We start from the raw sequence: 20,091 nt of genomic DNA, 5'->3' as shown, positions 1-20,091 counted from the left end.
CTTCACTCTGTCATCTGTACATCTCTAAAGATAGTGGTCAGGGATAACACTGATCAGTGTAATCTTAGGATTACCTAAAAAAGTCCATTTTTTTTCCTATTGAGGAGGCATTGGTTTATAATGTTGTATGTGATTTAGATAAAGGTTCTCCCCCTTCAGGTGGTATCACACCATACCTACCACCAAAACAACAGTTCACCACTAGTTCAGCACCATAATCCATTATGCTTCTTCCCCACTTTGTCCTTTCCTTCCCTCTCAACCCCCTCCAGCAGCCTTAGTCCTACAGTCAGATTTCTAGAATTTGTTACTAGTTTGGCTTTACCTGATCCTTTGTTTTGTTTCTCTGTATTTCACATTTAAGTGACATTCTTGTGACATTGTCCCACTTCATTAAAAATATAACAATGATTAACATGTTAGGTTCTTTTCTTACCTATAAGTTAATGAATACATTAATGAGCAATAAAATAGTAAAGAAAATCCTTGAACCCCCAAAATATGAATGTATTTATCTGAGAACTTTTTCAAAGGCTTCCTTTTGTCATAGAAGCCTGGTAGTTTTAAAACATTCTAGAATTTTTATTCTAAGACATATTCTTTGTTGCTGTTGTTGTTGTTGTTTTTAAAGATTTTATTTATTTGTGCACACAGAACTGGGGTACAGGCCAGAGGCTCAGGGGAGGTGAGAGGCTCCACCAAAGACAGAGTGGGGAGCAGAACAGGCAGATCGATGAAGTACACTGCCGAGGGGAGCAGCAGGCAGGTCAGGAGAGGTCTGCCGCACCATGTGGTCACCATGCAGGGATCGAACTCATGTGGAAGTGGCTTTAGCTTCTTAGTGCTGTGCTTTAACCCGCTGCGCCACCAGGGAGGGCCCTAAGACATATTCTAATACAGCTAGTCTTCACAGCTGCCTTAAACTGGGATAACAGAAATAAGTGTCCTTTTCTATTGATTTATAGGAACCTAGTTTTATTCTTTTTCACTCTTCTCAATTTGAAGAGAGCTTCATTTATCTGATAACTAATTTGGTTTTAGATTTCAGATTCCAGGGGGTGCTTGGGGACAGTGATACTAGAGCTGGAAGTTTAAGCTGGAAGTTCAGGGGCTACCACAGTGACATTTCTGTAGTTGGTTAGGTTCTGGAACATGTTGCAGTCCATCTCCACAGTGAGCCTCTGGAGCCCCAAGTGCGTTGGTGTGAAGTAGAATTGGATACGCAAGGTATTTCCAGGCCGCACTGAGCCTACCCTGCAATAAAAAGAAAAGGTAGTTCTGTCCAGATTCATTACTTAGCTACTTCCAGTGACTCTAATCTTTCTGTACTGAAAAAACGCGACTATAAAGAAATGAACATCTATAAACCTTGCTATTGAAAAGAGGCAGTTTTAAGGGGCTAGATGACAGGAGCTTCCCTATAGTGAGCAGTTGCATGGTTGAGAAGAGAAGCATCCTATTCTAAGAGCTTCCATACTGCATATGTTGTTTCTTTTATCACCAGTGACTTCAGTCTGGTCCAGTTTTTTAGTAATGGGTCTGGGATATGTTTTGAAGCGCTATGCTTCTGGAACCCTCACTTACTGATTGCTAACTGCAACAGGTAGGAATAGGCATTTTAAGAAGATGCTAATATGTTCAAAAGTGATGTTTGCAACTCTTTCAGCAACCCTCAGGCCTGCCTGTGAGCTTTCTTTTGGTGACTGAGGGAAAAGTATGAATTTTTTTTGAGGAGCTTCACTCTAAAATTGATCCACGAGACCACAAAAATCTGGTTAAAATGTTGGCAGCACTTCTTCTCAACTTGTTGGCAATCAACTCACTGAATTTCATGAGACTGATCCAATGGCTCAGTAACCAGTCAACCTATCAAGGACCTCAGGGAAGATAAGTGTAGGCCTTGTGAACCCTCAACTGTATACTGTGTATTCAACACAAGACACAGAGGCATAATGAGAGGAGACTAATGAAAGATTTTGTGACATTTGAAAACCCAACAAGGTACTAATATTTAGACTATACAGAGAACCCCTATAGATCAACAAGGAAGAAAGACAGGAACACCAAAAGGAAAGTAAATAAAGATTAAAGGAGGAAACAGGAAAGGCTAACAAACATGAAGAATTGCAAATTAACACAACAAGGTAGTATTTCATTTCTATTAGACTGGACAAAAGCTACGTATTGGAGGAGTGGTAGGAATATAGGAACTGTCATATACTGTTGGAAAGCATATAGGTTCCTCTGGCCATTATGCAAACAAATATGATAATACCTGGTCAAACCAAGACCTATCTTAGCAGTTCCATTCCTGATAGAAATAATCACTGCCTCCCCCAAAGTTTCCAACCAGTATGTGAAGGTCATGTGTGAAGATGGTCATTGCAACAGTATAGTGGTGTTGGAGACATTCTGTGGAGTGAAGTGGTAGGAACTGGGAGATGTGTGGAACATTATATAGTAGAAGCACTGGATTGGACATATATAGATGAATCACAAAATCATAGTTTTAAGAGAAAAGTTAGAAAAAGTTAAACATATTCTCTAGTAGCCAGCCTTAGCCCCATCACCTGCAATCACCAGCAATCTCTGGGCTTTTCCTGCATGACTAGGGTAGCAATCAGGGTCAGGTGGGCACCCAAAGGATACACAGAGTCCCTCACTTCTCTCCCCTTAGACATGGTGGTTCCAGGATAAGAGAGGCTCTAGTCCTTTAGCTCCTTCCTTAATGACCTATTGAGATGTGTCAGTGGGATAAGAAGTTTGCAGTCTCTTACCTGTAGCTCCTCTCTTTGTGAATGAGCCCCCTTCCAAAAATGGTGATCACACAGTCCTTCATAGGAGCATCTAGGGAGTTATGAATGCTGACTGAGGCAGTAAGAGGTTGATACTGCTCTGTGGTCTCTGGCATCTGTGGGAAAGGACAAAACCTGGAGTGGATGCTAAGAACAGAGTAACAGTCACTCCTTCCCCTCCTGGGAATCTTGTTTGTGCCCCCTCAGTTACTCTCCTTTCACTGCCATTCTGACCCAAACTCTACAGCTAATTTCCTTATACCTATGTTTGGTCTTCCTGCACTTACTCTTCACACTTTATTTTATTGATTCATCACTGACCATCTCTGATAGTACCTTTCCTCCAGTTAGAAATCTCATTTTCTTCCCTTGTTGAAAAGATCTCCCAGCCACTCTGGGTAATTTCCCATCCTCAGCACAACCCTCAAACCCTTTTTCTGTGGGCCTCTTTGCACAGTCTTTTGCTTGCAAGGGCCTTCCTACCTCTGCACTAAAAACTCATCCATTTTTCAAGGCCCAGCAGAAATGCTATCTCCTCCATGAAATTATCAAACCCTCTAGCTGGAATTAATCCTCTTTTCTTCACTTATATCATAGCCACTTTTACCACTATTAAAGTACTTGCATAGTAGATCAAATGCTTCACTCTCATTCAACTAGGCAGGGACAAGATCACATGCCATTTGACCAGAGTAGATAATGTAGAACTGGACCAAAACCCCAAACCTCGGAACTCCCATTTTATGAGTTGGGTATATTGCTCTCTAAGATTATTTTTTCATCTAATATTGGGAAAAATTCCATCTCACAGGGCTTTTGTATCAAAAGAAAAAACCAACTCAAATGGATAATTGAATGTAAGACTTGAAACAATAAAATATATAGAAGAAAACATAGACATACATCTGGAAAACAGATACATACATCTGAGACATACATCTGAGAAACATCTTTGAAACTCATCCCCAGAAGCAAAGAGATGAAGGAAAGGATAAACAGCAGGGACTACATCAAACTAAGAAGCTTCTACACAACAAAAGAAACAGTAACCAAAACAAAGAATAACTCCATGAAATGGGAGAAAATATTTGCACACCATACAATTAATAAAGATATGAAAGGTCTACAAAAAGCTTATACAACTCAATAAAAATAACCCAAAAAAAAGGGCATTGGAACTAAAAAGACACTTTTCAAAAGAATAAATGCAAATGGCCAACAGGTATATTACAAAATGTTCAACATCACTTACAATCCAGGTAAATGCAAATCAAAACCACAGATTAAGATTATTTTTTCATCTAATATTGGGAAAAATTCCATCTCACAGGGATACCAGCTCAAACCAGTGAGAATGGCCCACTGTAGGCTAAATGAAGTTATCCTGCTTTTTACTCATCTTCTGCCATTGGTATCTGTGGTCTTGGGCACCTGTAATTATGGACACCTGGAGCATGCACATATGTAAACAGAGGAAAGTGAACACCTGAACTGGGGGTAAAGGGTTATCAAGGCAGCCTCGCTATGACACAGAGAGGAGAAAGCCAAAGAAATACTGAGAGAAAGCTGTTCTGTCCCCTGATTCAACAATAAAGATCTGTACAAATCTACTGAAGTCTCCAAGATTATCTTTTTGTCTGTAAGAACTGACAGTGAAACTACCTGGCCTGGGATGGTTGTAAAACACTCATCTTTAAAAAACTGGCAAGGATGTGGAGAAAAAGGAGCCCTTTACACTTACTAGTGGGAATGCATACTGGTCCAGCCACTATGGAAAGCAAATTAGGTAACCTTGAGCAAATTAGGTAACCTCTCTGTATCTCAGGCTCCTCCTCTATGAAGTGAGGATAACAATGGTTCCTGCTTCATATGGTTGTGGGGATAAATGAAATAATGCATAGAGAACATTAATATCACTTTTGGCAGAAATAGTTCTCAATAAACATGAGTTAGAATTATCCTAGTTACCATAAACATGAGCTAAAATTATACTAGTTACCTAGTTTGGAGGACCCTCAAAACACTAAAAATGGATTTACCAGGAAAGAATCCAGTGATTTCACTCCTGAGAATATACCCAAAGTACACAAAAACACTAATTTGAAGAGAAACCAGCACTCCTATGGTTTATTGCAGCACTATTTACAATAGCTAAAGTATAAAAATGACCTAATTGTCACAAAACATGTGAATGGATCAAGAAGATGTGATATATATATAATCATAGTATTCTATGATTTATGCCATTTGCAGCATAATGGATGGAGCTGGAAGGGATTATGCTAAACAAAGTGAGCCAGAAGGAAAAAGACAAATATCAGATGGTCTCGCTTACACAAGGAACATAGGAAAATCAAGGAAAAGGGTCAGGAAAATGATAAAATCTGCAAGCAAACCATAGAATTGAAGCGCACAGCAGGGGAAGGGAAGAGGGGTCAACACAGGAGGGAAGAGCACAAGAGACTATGCTGATGATCACAGGAGCCATGATGGTGGGAGAATTATGAAGACTACACATGAGGGAGAAATTGTAAGAAAACAAGTGATGTAAGAAAATAAAAAATAGCTGAAATGAAAATAGTTAATCACTGCTTTCAATCAAAAAAGAAAGAAGGTAAAAATACATTGATATATGCATAAAGTTTAAAATAAACAGACACTTTCCCTTGAAGTATGGAGGCAGCAACTAGGAAGGCCCTAGTTAACCAATGTTAACCTTTACTTAAACAGGGTGGAGGTTGGAAGGAGGTTGAAACCTTCAGAACATACAGGAAATCTCTTAAGAGAAGTTCTCAAGTTAGCATTTTCTGGCAGTCCTGCAGTATAGTCATTTGCTTTGTTGCTAGAGGGGTTTCAATTACTTCTGAAACAGAGACCTGGAGTAGTAGCATGTGACAGCAATTCAGAGAGGGCCTGGGGCCTACCTACCTCAATGGCAAGACGAGGTCTACAGATGGCGATGTCTTCCTGAGCAAAGCAGCTGAGGCTGGACTCTGAGTGTGTTGCCATAGCTGTGAATCTGAGAAAGCTATTCTCTGGTGGGCTTTGCTCAAAATAAGAGAAGGACAGGCTGGTGGTAATTTTCTTAACTAAAACACATGACAGGCGGTGAGTGTGTGCACACCCCAGAAACAGGCAACAGTTACACAAAGTACTCAGGATCTCACTGAAGCCAGAAAGATGTCTCATTCTTCTCAGTAACCTCAAATTTTAGACTTGCTTGACACTCCCCACCCATCACCATCACTGCAGACCACATCTATGAGGCTGTGGGAAGGTTTCTGAGAACTAGAGCAAGTTTAGTTCTTTGACTTCAGTTTCTTTGAGTAATATCAACAGCCATCAGAGGAATGGTTTCTATTAAGTGAGATACCAAATGAAGTGCTTAGTTCAGATTCTGCCACAAAATAGTTGCTAAATGAGTTTGTTGTTCCTTCCTTTTGTCTGCTTATTCTCTTTCCCTTCTGCAGAGAAAATGAAGACATCCTTTATCCTTGACAAATGCTCTCAAACTCATTCCCATTCCCAGCCTACAGACAGAGACGTCTACCCCCACTGTCAGTGCTCCCCACAGAAAGATGCAGTATCTCCCATGCCCAAAATGAGTCCTATGCTTTTTAAATTTGTGCTCTGTCCTGAGCACATGCTGACTTGTTAGCTTTGAGAAAGTTAGGTAACTTCTCTGTATCACAGGCTCCTCCTCTGTGAATGGGATAACAATGGTTCCTGCTTCATAATGTTGTGAGGACAAATGAAATAATACATAGAGAACATTAATAACATTTTTGAGAGAAATAGTTCTCAATAAACAGGAGCAATAATTATTTTAGTTACCACTCATTTTCCCTAGGAATTTTGCCATCAGTCAGAACCCATCTTTCCTGAGGCTTCAGTCATTTGCTCTCTGCTGATTATTTTACTCAACATGTAAGCAAATTTTCCTCTCTTTAAAAGAAGATAAAACATCTCCCCCTACCCAGTATCCCTAACTGATTTCCATTCAGCCTTCTCTTTCCATCCACTCTTCCATGTAGGACTAACACACCTCATCTCACCTTCTCAGCTCTCATTTGGTTTAATCCTCAGGAAGGTGGCCTTTTGGCATTGCGTTTAGGTATAGCTATTCTCTCAATATCTGCCTTGACATCTCATGGTCTCTCTGAAGAGCTTGCTTTGTGCTGCCTTCCTCTCTTTGACTTCTCAGTCTTACTCTCTTCTCTTGCCCTGACTGTCTGCCCCTTACAAGATGGTGTTACCTGGGGTGCCCTCTTCACTTTCTCACTTTGCCAGGACTTTATCAATGTCCTGACTCTGCTGGGATTCCCACATCTCTCCAGTCCTTACTTCTGAATATCAGGCTTAGGTTTCCAGTTGTCTACTAGTTATCTCTGCTTATCCAGCTCATAGGCTTTCAAAACCAACAAATAGAACTGATCATCTTTCTCCCAATTTGTTCCTCATTTTTCCTGTTTGAGAGACTCACCCAAACTGGAGGCAGGCAGCCCCTCACCCCACATATACACAGTTTCAGTTCAATCTGTTCTACCTCCTTAATCTAAGTTCATTTTGTCCTTCATTTCTTGACTTGGTTATTACAAAACTTTGCAGCCTCTAATCTAGTAGTCTCAGCATCAGATGTTCACTAAAATCATCTGTGACATGTTGTAAAACAAACAGTGTCAGGACATATCAATTACATCAGACCCTGATGATGTCTAGGTATCAGTATATTTAAAGTTCCCAGGTAAATCAACACAAAACCAAGTTTGAACACCACTACTGTAATACAGTTTCCTCCACTCCATCCTGATGAATGTTCTTTTTAAAAGAATTTCTGATCACATTGATTCCCCTGGTGTCCAGAGGACAAAATTCAACCTCCTTAACATGACAGTCCCTTCACATGACTAGTCCTTTCATGATCTAGCTCCATCCAGCTCTCTAGTCACTCCCCATTCGTCCCCTTGGAAATGGAATATGGTGTAGTGATTAGAGGTGGGGGGTGGGGGCCAGTTAGTAGACTATTGCAATAACACAGACAAGATGTCCATTGATTTTCAAATTTGCCTGCACAAGTTTTGTAAAAATCAACCAAAGAATTTTTTGAAGTTGATGTTTGGGTCCAACTGTGAAATTTCTGATTTAATTTGTATGGGGTACAGGGTGAGCATCTAACTTCCTCAGGTGATTCCAGTGCCTAGTAAAGTTTGAGAACAACTTCTCTAGCCCAGGGAATTTCAACCTCCTTTTGCCTAGAATCTCCTTGACTCACTTTTCTGTGTCACTCTCTTAACTCGTCTTTTAAGTGCAGTCTTATTTATTGGAGGCAGCCTATTTCAGTCTAAGCAAGATGCTCCCCTGCCATTGTATTCCGCTTACCTTATCAACACTTCATCCACTGCTCCCATAATCTGTTAAGCTAACTGACTGAAGATACAAGTGTGGGTGTGTCTGCCCCCCATCCCGTGTGAAGTCAAATATGTGTTGAGAAGGAAGGGTAGTTTGAGAGTATGCACAGCAAGGACTAGAAGACCTTTCTTCAGACCTGCAGGGGTTCTTCAGATCTATGGCTGCTGCCTGCCGAGGATGGGAGCTGGATGGGTGGGAATGAGACATAGACAATTACCCAGGTTGGCACTGAGTGTGAGGAGCAGCTTCTGTCTCCAGAGCTCGGCAGCAAGGACACCATTGTAGTACACTGCCTGCACCCCAAATGCCAGTTGTACAGCCTTCTCCTGGTCACTGGGGTTAACCAGGGTCACAGAGAGCTGAGCATCCCCTCCCAGGGGTAGCGAGCAGGGTGCTTCTAAGAACAGGTACAGAGGATCAGCAACCTCAAGACTCAGGGGGTGGATAACATTGTCTTTGCCATGATTCATTCTCTCCCTCTTGACTTTCTCCAGCACCTCATTTTCCTGAAGCGATCCTGAAGAATGGAAGAAATAAAGCAAGTGTCTTACCTAGTATTAAGATTCATTTACCTAATGCTGCCCAAATGCCAAAGTGACAGAGCTCTGCAAACCTCTAAAGCTATATTTAGTTTTAAAAATGTGTGTGTTGGGCAAGTCTACTACAGTGTGTCTTTTCCAAGTCACTCAAGGACTAAGTTCAAGTGCTATATATTTATTTGCCTACTTATTTGGGCAGTAGAGGAGTACACTTTTAGAAATTCACAGTCTCTGAGGACAGTTTTACAGGGACTTGCAAGTGAGAGGGTTTGGACTTGCTCCAAGGAAATTGGGGGCTATTATGGGACAGGGAAGTAATATGGTCACAGTTGTGACTTAGAAAGCTCATTCTGGAAACTGACAGTTGTAACAGGATGAGTGATGGAGAGAGTGGAGGCAGGCGGTCCAGGGAACACATTGTTGTAGTACAAACAAGAGGTGATGAGGCAGTGGAGAAGGAGGTGAGAAAACAGGTGAGAGTAATGTGAGGTGGTAAAGGGGAAAGACTCAAGAAGAGTGCAAGCCTTGTTTGGACAAATAGGTGGACGATGGTGCTATTAATAAATATGGAGGGAAGAACAGGTTGAGAGGTGTTGGTGGAGAAGGGGAAAAGGAGAACAGCTTGAGGCAGCTGAGTTTGGTGTCATTTGGTGTGTTGTTTCATAGCATTGGTTCTCAACTGGGGACAGTTTTACCCCTCAGGGGACATTTGGAACTGTCTGGAGACATTTTTGGTGTTACAACTGCTGGTGGAGGTGGTGGGTGCTGGTGTTTAGTGGATAAAGGCCAGGAGTGCTAAATGTCCTGTGATGCACAGTCCCCCGCCTCCTCACTCCCTCCCCCACCAACAAATAGTTATCTGGCCCAATAGGTCATTGGTGTCAAAAGAGGTGAAATCCAGTTTTATGAGATAAGGAAAGGACTGTATCTCTCTCTGGCCTAGATCTGTTTGGCCTAGTCCTTCCCCTCTGTTGCTCTTTCAGATGCTGAGAAGCCTGGAGCCCTCCCCTGCCCAGTACCTTCTGGGTACTTGTAGTTCTGTGTGATGTCCTCACAGCGGTCACTGCCCACACCCTTGGTGCTGATGTTGTTGCCAACATACTTAGTGTTGGAGTCGGTCAGCTCCAGTGCCCCATCCTCACGACATTTCCAAACCACACAAGTTGCATTTACTGACGCAAAAAGGTCTGATACTGCAGGGCTCAGCTCCAGTGTTCCCTCCTTGACAGCTTTGACTGGGACCAGCTCACAGGCCTCCAGCACTGAGGGAGAGCAAGAGAAGCCATGCTTGGGTCAGAGCTCCATAATCTCAGTCTCCATCCTGTACCCAGGAACAAGGTCAGAGGTGGGTACTAAGCAGAGTTTCTGAGAGGCCATCACAGAGGTGAAACAATAGTGACAGTACTTGTTAGTTAGGTTTATGACAGGAGCCCTCGCAGGAACTTGGCAGGTAGACCCTTGGGAACATAGCACAGGAGCTTCTCAAACAGCTCTTTTACTGATAGAGGACTAGGTCATCTTTACTGAGCACCTACTATGTGCCCGGCTCTGTGACCATTCTGTTATGGGAAAAGATGAACCATCCTTTTGGGTCCCTGAAGATTCCTTCTGCAAGGCTGATCCTAACCTGATACTGTCTTTATCCATATCCAGACATCCAGAAGTCCCAGCCTAAAGTCCCAGAGCCAGCACATCCACAATTATCTTAAGACCCTCTTCCCGCTAACGATACTCACCTCCCTTACCTGTCACTAGTCTCTCCTTGTGCTGAAGATAGCTAACTCCACTGACATCTGAGCAGCATTCTGCCAGGTGCTATCATTCTGTTCCTTTCTCTTGTTTTAGGGGATAAGACCCCCTTTGATGATCAGCTGCTCATGTTTCCTCTACAGGGGATTCCTGCAGCTCCTGCAGCTCTGTGTAGCCCAAATTGGTCTTGTCCCTGGGCCCACCCCAGACTTTACCTCTACCTCCATCAGCAGCAGCCAAGTACATAATCTGCCATCCGCCATAGCCCTTGGGTAAAGCTGGCCGCGTCATCCAGCACTCTGTGGAAGTCTGGTATATCCTGAGGTTAGTGAAGGAAACAATTCAAGTGGTAAAAAAAATTAGTCCTGAAGAGGTTCCAGTAATGGCGGAGTCCTCCTTGCAGTGGTGGTGGGAGGACGCTGTGCCAAAGCAGTTGCAGCAATCCCACGGAGGGATGTGCATGCCACGACTGACCAACATGCCCAACCTCTAGGAGTCTTAAAAGCCTCCTGTCAGTGCCCCACTCAGGGTGATAACATCCAAGTTTAGAGCACTTTCAGGTCTGAGAACTCATCTCCTCTGAGCTGCTCACCAGATTCTGCCTCTCTGGCCTTCACCGTTCTGAAGCCCCTCTTCATTGTAATACTCATCTATGAGCAGGCCCCCACCGGTGCCCTGGGCTGAGGCGAAGATGGTGATGACACGGGCAGGGATCCCCAGGCTTCGGAGCACTGTGTGGAAGTGGGTAGAGAGTCAGAGGACTCCAGGGAAGCCTGGTCTGGGGGTGTGAGGGGGTTAGGGTCCTTGGTGTCTCCTATGGGCAGGAATGGCCCTAAATACCAAGTGACAGGGTAGACAGATGTGGGGCAGGGGCATTGGGAAGTTAGGACTGACCCCAGGCACGGGAAGTCTAAAGGCCAAGAAATGAAATCAGTTACATAGCTGGGGAGGCTCAGAGAATACACACAGAGGGCTGGGGACCTGCTTTACTGAGAACAGGGGCAGACGTTCTGGGGAGAAAGTAAATTTGGGAGCAGAGTTTGCCAGATGGGCCCACATTTGCTCAGGAACAGAAGCTGGATGGGAAGAGCTGCCAGGGATAAGCAGCTGGTTTCATGGCCAGAGGGAGCCTCTGAATTAGCTAAGGTTACAGTGAAGGTAGGGAAATGCTGCAGAGTGGAAGCAGTATCTATGTTGGGAGCTGTCTCTCCCACACAGGGTGCCATGGGCAGCCCAAGCAGCAGCACAGACACTATATTAACCAGGGTGAGCCGTGGTGCAGCAGGCAAGCCTGCTCTATACCTGTGCAAGCAACAGCAGCCAACACCCAGGCCTGGCCAGCATACACAGGTCGCCCACGGCCTGTGAGCCACTGCCGCAGGATGGGGACGCTGCCCCGGCGCTTGTTCAGCAAGGCTCCTTCCTGGGTGGGCTGGGTCTGCGGAGTGGGCAGGACTCTCTTCTCCATGAGCACATGCAGCTGTTTGGGGAAATGTGTTGCTGTTACATGAACCCCAGGATAGGACAGCTTCCAGGTGTAAGTAGGACTTGGGGCAGTTCTCTGCCACTGGAGAACAGAACCCCCCACATCAGCGTCACTTGTTAGTTAAACCTTCATTTTCCTGGGCCCGCACTAGCCTACCTGGTTGTAATCTCCAGGGGGAGGACCCCAGCACCCTCTTCATTAACAAGTCCTCTGAGAAACAGGGTTTGTGGGCCACACTGGCAAACCCAGCTCAAGCCTCAAGAGAAGCAGGCCAGTTGCTTCTCAGCAAGGGCTGGTTCCACTGCTTCACTGGCCTTAACATCTCCAGCTGTTCACACCTGGGGCCTGGAGGCTCACTAGCCCAAGCTTCCTCTTCCTCCAGACTGTCCCTGTCCTTCCCCACTTCTTCAGAGGGGAGTCCAAAGGCATGAAAGTGTATGGGGGAACCTATGGCATCAGGAAAAGGACTTTTAGGGAGAAAAGGAAAGCACCAAGCTATCTTTAAGGTCTGTGTCGTCTTGGAACAATTTCAGAATGAAAGCAGGTCCTTCTGATCATCTTAGCAACAAACACTAAGTTGGACCCCATTTCCTACCTTCCAGGGACATAAGCCTCCACGCTGGGGCTAGAGAGAGAGGAATGGGCTGAGGAATCTACTGTAGTTTTCGTCTCTCAGGCTTGTGCTGAGACATGACACCTCTCTTGGCTTTTCTCTCCCCTGAGGAGGCTCTTGTCCTCTCCTCACCCAAAACCTTACACCTTAGGAGGAGGGGGCCGTTTGTGATTTGAAATTTCCTGGGCTGCAGAGGTGGGGCAACTATGTTAGAGATCTCCCTTCTCGTCTCTTCCCATTTCTGGCCTTCCCGACCCCGTGTTTCTCACTCACCAAGGCACCCAAAACACGGGCCACATGCACGGGGTTGCCCCACTCTTCCACCTTCTTGTCCACACTCAGTAAACTCAGACTGAGGTCGATGACATCATCCTCGAACTGTAAGGACCACACAGGACTGTGATGAAGAGTCTCTGGCCAGGCACTGGCCCCACACAACAGTCTCCCATGTCTCCATGTCCTCTCTTTTTCCAGACTCAGGCTCCATCCCTTTCTCCCTTGTCCCCCAGTGTCCCTGGTCCCTGTGCCCAGGCAAACCCATGCTTTGCCTGCTCTGCCATGTGACTCTTCCCCAAAGGGGGTGTGCTCTTTGAGAACCTGGGCTGTGTTGTTTCCTTTCATTCTTTTCACTTTCCTTTTAGGGAGCTGCTACTACTGCTCTTGCCAGCACTGACAGGGGTGGAGCATGGCAAGGTGGCTCCCTGTCTTGAGGAGCCCATAGTTGAGGAGTAGAGAGGGACATGCAGCCACTTAGAACACAGATCTCAGCATTGTAGCTGAGTCTCCAGGAGAGACACCCGCCTAGAACAGAGAGCACGGGGAGAAGTTCAGTCTCCCTTTGGGGACGTGGGATGGCCTTTAGGGGGTCTAAAAGGATGGGTCTGAGTTTTTCAGGGGAATAAGCATGGAAGGTATTCAAGGATGAGGGGATATTCAGCTTGCATGTCATATGTAGGAATGGCTGGGAGCTAGAGCAGGAGTCACTCTTGGAGAAAGGAAAGCAGTGGCCTAGCTGTGAAAGGCCTTGTGTGTCAAGCCAGGAAATTTGCTTTTTGTCCTGTCCACAAGGATTTAACAGAGATTTTATTTGCGGGGCTTTAGAAAGGCAACTCTGGAAACTGTGGAGGGTGGTCTAATAAAACTCTGAGGAAAGAGAGGCACCGTGGGCTGAAATGGACTAAAGAAATGGCCTTGTGACCAGGGGCTCTGGGACATGCCAGCTCTGTCTGGCTTGAACACTGAAGGTTAGGAAGAAACAACTGTCCCCTCTCTTCCTGGAATGCCCCCCCACAACTCCCTGCCCCTCTACCTGACCAAAATCCCAGGACATTGTCTCAATGCAGCCAGCTGTGCCCAGGTAGATGATGCCATTCTGGTTCAATATATACTCCTTGCGCTGAGCCTCATTCTCCAGGAACACAGCATCCTCTGGTGAGAAGCAGTCAGCAGTGAGGGCCTGTGCAGTTCAGGGCCTGCCCTCCACAGCCTGCCTCTGCCCTCCCTGCCCAGTTCAGGTTTAGCTGCCAGGCTTCCATTAGGCGCTGGGACTGTTAGGGACTGAGAGGAGTCCCTCATTTCACTGCCTCCACTGGGACCCGGTATCCTGTCTGGTGGAGAGTGGGTCTCCCTAGGTCTGCCACGGCATGGACAGACCTTTTGGTCAGCTGTACAGACAGGAACAAGTCAACCTTTAAAAGCCTACTGGTTCTCAGAGTACATTGCAGACAGAGTGAGTGCTCTAGGCCCAAGAATTTTGCAACAGCACTGGGAGTTTCCCAGAGGGCCTGTTGTATTTCTCCCACAAGTTCAACTTAAAAAAATATATAGGTTGACAGGTTTGAGCAGAAGAAAGAGAAGATTTGGCAAGATGATCAGAGGGAGCAGTGGGGCTAGGGACAGTGGAAGCCAAAGCAATGGTTTTCCACTGTGGGGGGTGGCAAAGTGGGGGTAGGATTTCCATAGTTTCTGCCCAGTGCTTCCGCTGATGTCCTCATCCAAGGGTTGGGCTGGGGATTGTGAGGAGGATGGGGGCTTTTAGAGAGGTTTTCTCCCACTCTAGGAATCTGGGAACAGGGTGGGACCTCTCTGCACCTGGTGTTGCAGTGGAGTTGGGGAGGTTAAACTGGTTCCTGGAAACTAGAAAGAGAAAAAGGGTTTCCAAACCATCCCCCCAGGCATCCAACCAGGAGGAAGGAACTTAAAGCAACAGAAAGAGAAGATATTAGATGTCAGGAAGCCCCAAAAAGACCTAAAATCACAGAACCGTGTGATTTTGACTCCTGTCCCTCTGTCCTGAGCCCTCTGTAAGAAGTCAGCTGAACACCTTTGAAAAATCACTTCAGGGCCCTCCCTGGTGGCACAGTTGGTAAAAGCACAGTGCTATGGAGCTGTCTGCAGCCACTGCCGCGGGAGTTTGATCCCCGGCCAGGGAGGAGACCCAAATAGCGCAGCAGACCTCTCTGTCTCACCTGCCTCTCCCCTCAGCTGTGTATTTCAGTAGATCTGCCTGTTCTGCTCCCGACTCTGTGTCTGGTAAACCTTCTCAGCCCCCACACCTCTGGCTTGTACCTCAGTTCTTATATGCATAAATAAATAAACCTTAAAAAAAAAAAAAGAAAAACCACTTTAAACCGAGGTGTTTGGCTTCAGGCTTTGCCAGGTTCTGTGTAGTATGTTATCAGAGCACAAGTAGCCTCTTTTCTCTACCTGGGTAGCCCCCTTTATAAGCTTACCTGCTTATGAATAGGACTAATTTTCACTTTAGGATATGACTTCCTTCCTTGGAATCCAAGAGAACCCCATTCCCAAGTATTCTCAGATGACAGATAAACAATATCCCTGATAATCTCTGAAAAATCTCTTAATCACCTCCCAGATGGGCAGAGTTAATTACCACCCACCGCCCTCCCAGAGAGAAATCTCCATACACCCTCACTTATCAAAGTCTTCCCAAGGTAAGTCCCTACAAGATAAGCATGGAGGCAGAAATCCTGGCATGGAATCAAAACTGAGTTTCTTCTGAATCAAGCACTGTTCCAGAACTATCTTTGCTGGAAGATATCTTTGGAGGAAGCCACCAGGATCTAGCTTTGCACTCAGGGTCAGAAAAATGGGCCCACACAGCATCAGCTTTGGAGGAGAATGACTTGAGGGTCTTTCTGTCAGTATGCGGAGAGCCTGGGACTTTGCTTATTTCCCACGCTGGGTAAGGGACACTTGGTGGACACTAGTGCCCATCTATTGTTTATCTGTCACAACCCTTGGAGCAGGAAAGGGGGGCCTGAACTGAGGACAGACAGGCCCAACTGAAGAAGAGGGGATTGGAGAATCCCCCTCTAGGGAAAGGAAATGGAAAGAGAGTCCACAGGGATTCAGGTACCATGTAGAAAGGGAGTCAGGAACTGGGGTCCAGGGGTCAGACTGTGGAAACTTGGGAGATTTCTTCTACTTCTCCATGTTTCCTCTTTCTTAGTCCTGCCTTATAATGAGCCCCCTTCAGGCTGACCACAGAACTCTTGACAAGAAAGTGTTCTGAGTTTGTTACCTGAGTTAGTAAGGGCAGGAAAGCCTGAAGAAACTGTTTTTCATTCCCCAAAACAGCTCTACAGGGAACCCAAAGAAATTAGGTGGGTGGTGGCAGATATTTTAAATGAAAGACAAGACTCAGTTTTCAGAATGGGAAGCAAGAGGAGATACCCTCTGGGGTTCTCTAGGGGCTCAGCAATCATGTCCGATGGCCTTTCTCAGATGAAATAACCCCAACAACCAAGACCGTGCTTTGCCAGCAGTGGCCTCTGGTTACCAGGTCACAGGAGGTGACCTGATTTCAGGAAACCCCACCGATAGACTACTAAGCTATTGTAGGCCTTCCTTTAATTTGCTACTCCAGGCAGATATTTAGCTAGGTCAGTGTGGAAAGGACCCTGCAGTCTGTACAAAGAACAGAACACTTGGAGATGAGATTATAAAATGGGAGAGGTTTACTATGAAACTGAAACTTCAGTAGTACAGACCCTTTCAGGCCCTGGGCTGGGCCTTAGCAATTCAAAAATGTGTAAATTTTTTTTTTCTTAAAGAGATCCCTCCAAATTACCTAAGCTTCAGGACCTACAAACCTGGACTTACTCTAGAATCAGACCAGGGAGAAAGCAGATTGCTTCCATTCCTGAAGTGCTTTCCAATTCTTGCTCTGGTGCTGTGATAGTAATGGATGGTTCTTCCACGGTCACCTCAGTGGAGCTCAACTCCTAAGACTGAAATATTCTCAGCCTGCCCCAGAGTTTGGTTTGCCTTTGCTGTCAGTGGGAAACCCCAGGCTGCACTGGTGACAAGACAGGACCCTGTGTCTGGCACACCATTCATCCAGGGACAAGATACTGCAGTAATTGAGAACTGCTGTTCTGCCGTAGTGGGAGCTGCCTGCCAGGGCCTGGACTGGTGCTCCTTGCTAAAGCTGTGCCCCAGGTCCCCAGCCTTGAGTTTCTGTGCAGTGGAGGTTCAAACTCACCTCGACCCCAGGGATTAAAGAGCAGTGTGAAGTGGCCCAGGAGGTGTGGCTTCTGGCCAGAGACCTGCAGCAGAAGGGAGTAATGACCAATGACAGCATCTGCAGGTGTGGTCACAGAAAGTGTCCAGGACTCAGCATCTCTGCTCTCCACCTCAGCACTCCACCACTTCCGGTCCCCGAGACTAGAAATCGGAAACACCGCTTCTGTCCTGTTGCTTGTGGAAGGCTGTTCTCCTGCAGTGACCCACAGATGAAATAGTCATTTTGGACTTCTTGGTCACAACTCAGAGTCATAAAGTCCTATATCAAAAGTTGGAGCAGGCCCTCCCTGGTGGCGCAGCGGGTTAAAGCACAGCACTAGGAATCTAAAGCCACTTCCACATGAGTTCGATCCCAGCCTGCCCTGGAGGTGACCACATGGCGTGGCAGACCTCTCCTGACCCGCCCGCTGCTCCCCTCAGCAGTGTACTTCGTTGATCTGCCTGTTCTGCTCCCCACTCTGTCTCTGGTGAATCCTCTCACCCTTCGCATCTCTGGCCTTGTACCCCAGTTCTGTATGCATAAACAAATAAAAAAAATCCTTAAAAAAAAAAGTTGGAGCAGGTGAAACTGATTTTGGAGGAGAATGAGAGTGAAAATGGCTTCATTCAGTAATGGGAAGCAGTTGAGGATAAAGGGAGAGCAGAACCTCAGCCAGTAGACTATGAACATTGAGAAGTTTCATAGCCTGTAAGATGGGGAACGTAAATAGCACCTGCTCCATAGGAGTGACATGAGCGCTTAATGAAATACTGTATGCAAAACATTTGTAGTTAAGTATCTGACTTGTAGTACAGATTCAATAAATGTACCAACCAAATGTTAAATCTGATTTTAGGGAATACAATTTCCTATAAAAATGATTATCTATTTGCACCCAAAAGGACCTCTTGATGATAATTCTGCTGTGCCATTCTGTACCATGATGAACACTACTGTGTACATTATCTCATAAAGCAAACCTATGAGGTAGGCAGGGCTTCTTGAGGGCGAGGAGTTATGTGGGCCATCTGCCCTATGGTTTCTTGAGGGGCTGCTAGAAATCCCTTCCCCCTAGATGTGCTGCCACAGAAGCATAGTCCTGCTCCACTTACCAGTTTGCGCAATCAGGGTCACCGTCTTTAAGGTAGACAGGTATGTGTGGACGGGGGCTCTGAAGTGCAGGCTGATGGTGAAGGGCTGCCCCCTCCTCACAATGAGGTGCCTGGAGCTAAAGGCCTTGGTGTGGTGCTCTTCATTGTTTCTTGCTGTCTGGAAGTTGCAGCTCTTGATTCCCAGTCCTTTGTGGAAAAAAGAGAAATTGTGGAGACTAGGAAAATGTGATCATGAAAGTAAAAGCAGATACCCTGGAGTTATAGAGGCCAGAGTGCAACTCCTTGGCTTAACCTACTTATTAGCTGTGCCATCTCCAGCAAGTCAGGTAAGCCACTTTGAGCCTCAGCTTCTTCTTTCTTAAAATAATACTTGCTCCACTGAGATGGAAAAATAAACTATTATAATAATAATAATACTCCCTCCTCACAAGTTGTGGTGATTTAAATGAAGTAACATATCTAAAACAGTTAGCACAGAGACAAACATGTAGTAAATGCCATTAATTGAGGCTGTTAGTAATAAGAACAATGTTTGTTCTTATTGTTGATTTCCTTTTTTGCTCTCACTCCAAAAGCAGTTAATAAAGTAAAAATTCTTGCTTATTCTAACTTGCTTTTTTAAAGAATTCAGTTAGGTGACTTTTAGAGCTGGTTTTGAATTCTGAGTCCAATTGTCTTGTTTTATAGATGAGAAGTCTGAGACCCAGGGAATGAGAATCAATTCACCTGAGATCATACATAGTTAGTTGACTCAAGGCTCACCAAACAAAGTATGCATTCCAGAAAAAAAAAAAAAAACTACAGGAGGGGGCCCAAGAGTATTATGACCGTCTGATATCAGGTAATTCTCATTTTACAATAATATCCAGTGGGACTTGTATTTGTGCTAACAAACCCTTTATAGAGGTCCCTAAAATTTCTACATTTTCAGAGTCTGCCCATTTTCTTGTCTATGTCTGCCTCTTCCCTTTTAGTTGGTTTCCCTGCCTCCTACTGTCCCTTCTTTTTCATTTGACCTTGGGACTAGCTATGACACCCTCATGTTACCCCAAGGTGACATCTCCCATAGGTACCACAGCCCAGTGAGAGTAATCATGTTATGATGATGCTGGGATAAGTCTATAAACTCATCTTAATCACCTCCTCACGACTACAATCACCAAATTACCAGCAGCAATCCTATGGTATTACCAATTCATAGTTATACCACCAATATCACCACTACAGCACCCACTACCACCCACCACCAAAACCCCACCAACATCACCTCCACCATCACCCATCTGCCACACCCTCATGTTGTATCACATCACATTGCCATCCCCTCACCACATCTGACTTCCTTTAATCAAATTTCATAATGATAGAGGGGCTTCTGATAGTCTAGCAAGCCCAAGAGAAGTTGGTTTGGCTCACCCTGTCCCATGGCTGCTGGCTGATACTATACACTTGACCACAGGAAAGGCCTGTCTTGAACTATTGTTCTGGGGTCACTCCTTGAATCAGTCTCCCAGATGGAAAATGATGGAGGTACTTGTAAATAGTGCCGTTTCCTTATGCTTCTCCTGTGAGCTTTCTGACAGGTTTCTTCTCTCCTTCTTCCTCCCTGTTGGTATCTTTTAGAACAGCTGTTGGGAGTAAACCTTTTTCATTTTATCTCTTGTGCCAGAGGCCCAGGCAGTGGTATAGAGTAGGGGAGTGGAAGGGGGAGCTCTATCACTTGGAGAAGTCCTGAAGAAACCTCTAAGTTTGTTATTCAGTAGCCTTAAGACTCATCCTAGTCACGCAGACAACACTGAAAGGCTCTGTAGATGATTCCATAAACCAAAGACCCATTTCCAATTCCACATCTTGGTCTCT

General features: G+C 45.3%; 1 protein-coding gene across 1 annotated transcript; it reads right to left on the bottom strand.

Moving 5' to 3' along the window:
• Positions 1-1,091: 1,091 nt before the first annotated feature.
• Positions 1,092-19,657, bottom strand: EPB42 (erythrocyte membrane protein band 4.2). Its single transcript, XM_012728566.1, has 13 exons — positions 19,648-19,657; positions 18,232-18,417; positions 17,099-17,332; positions 13,901-14,019; positions 12,865-12,969; positions 11,795-11,972; positions 11,085-11,223; positions 10,708-10,811; positions 9,763-10,005; positions 8,422-8,721; positions 5,724-5,884; positions 2,778-2,911; positions 1,092-1,254 (listed from the first exon to the last, which is right to left on the bottom strand). Exons 1-13 carry the CDS (start codon positions 19,655-19,657, stop codon positions 1,092-1,094), a joined length of 2,076 nt encoding a protein of 691 aa, XP_012584020.1.
• Between the last annotated feature and the right edge of the window lie 434 nt (positions 19,658-20,091).

The sequence above is a fragment of the Condylura cristata genome, unplaced genomic scaffold (genome assembly GCF_000260355.1).
Source record: "Condylura cristata isolate star-nosed mole 26May11 unplaced genomic scaffold, ConCri1.0 scaffold00023, whole genome shotgun sequence".
In the NCBI taxonomy this organism is placed as follows: Eukaryota; Metazoa; Chordata; class Mammalia; order Eulipotyphla; family Talpidae; genus Condylura; species Condylura cristata.
The sequence above is the reverse complement of the archived record's forward strand: the minus strand, read 5'-3'. Positions and strand labels throughout refer to the sequence as shown.

Bases quoted from the DNA above. Each gene is read 5' to 3' on its own strand.
- EPB42 (XM_012728566.1), bottom strand. The intron at 11,973-12,864 runs GTGAGTGAGAAA...TTCCCCAAACAG, and splicing joins CCCGTGTTTTGGGTGCCTTG to CTGCATGTGCTCATGGAGAA. The intron at 2,912-5,723 runs GTAGGTAGGCCC...CCTTTCCCACAG, and splicing joins GACCTCGTCTTGCCATTGAG to ATGCCAGAGACCACAGAGCA.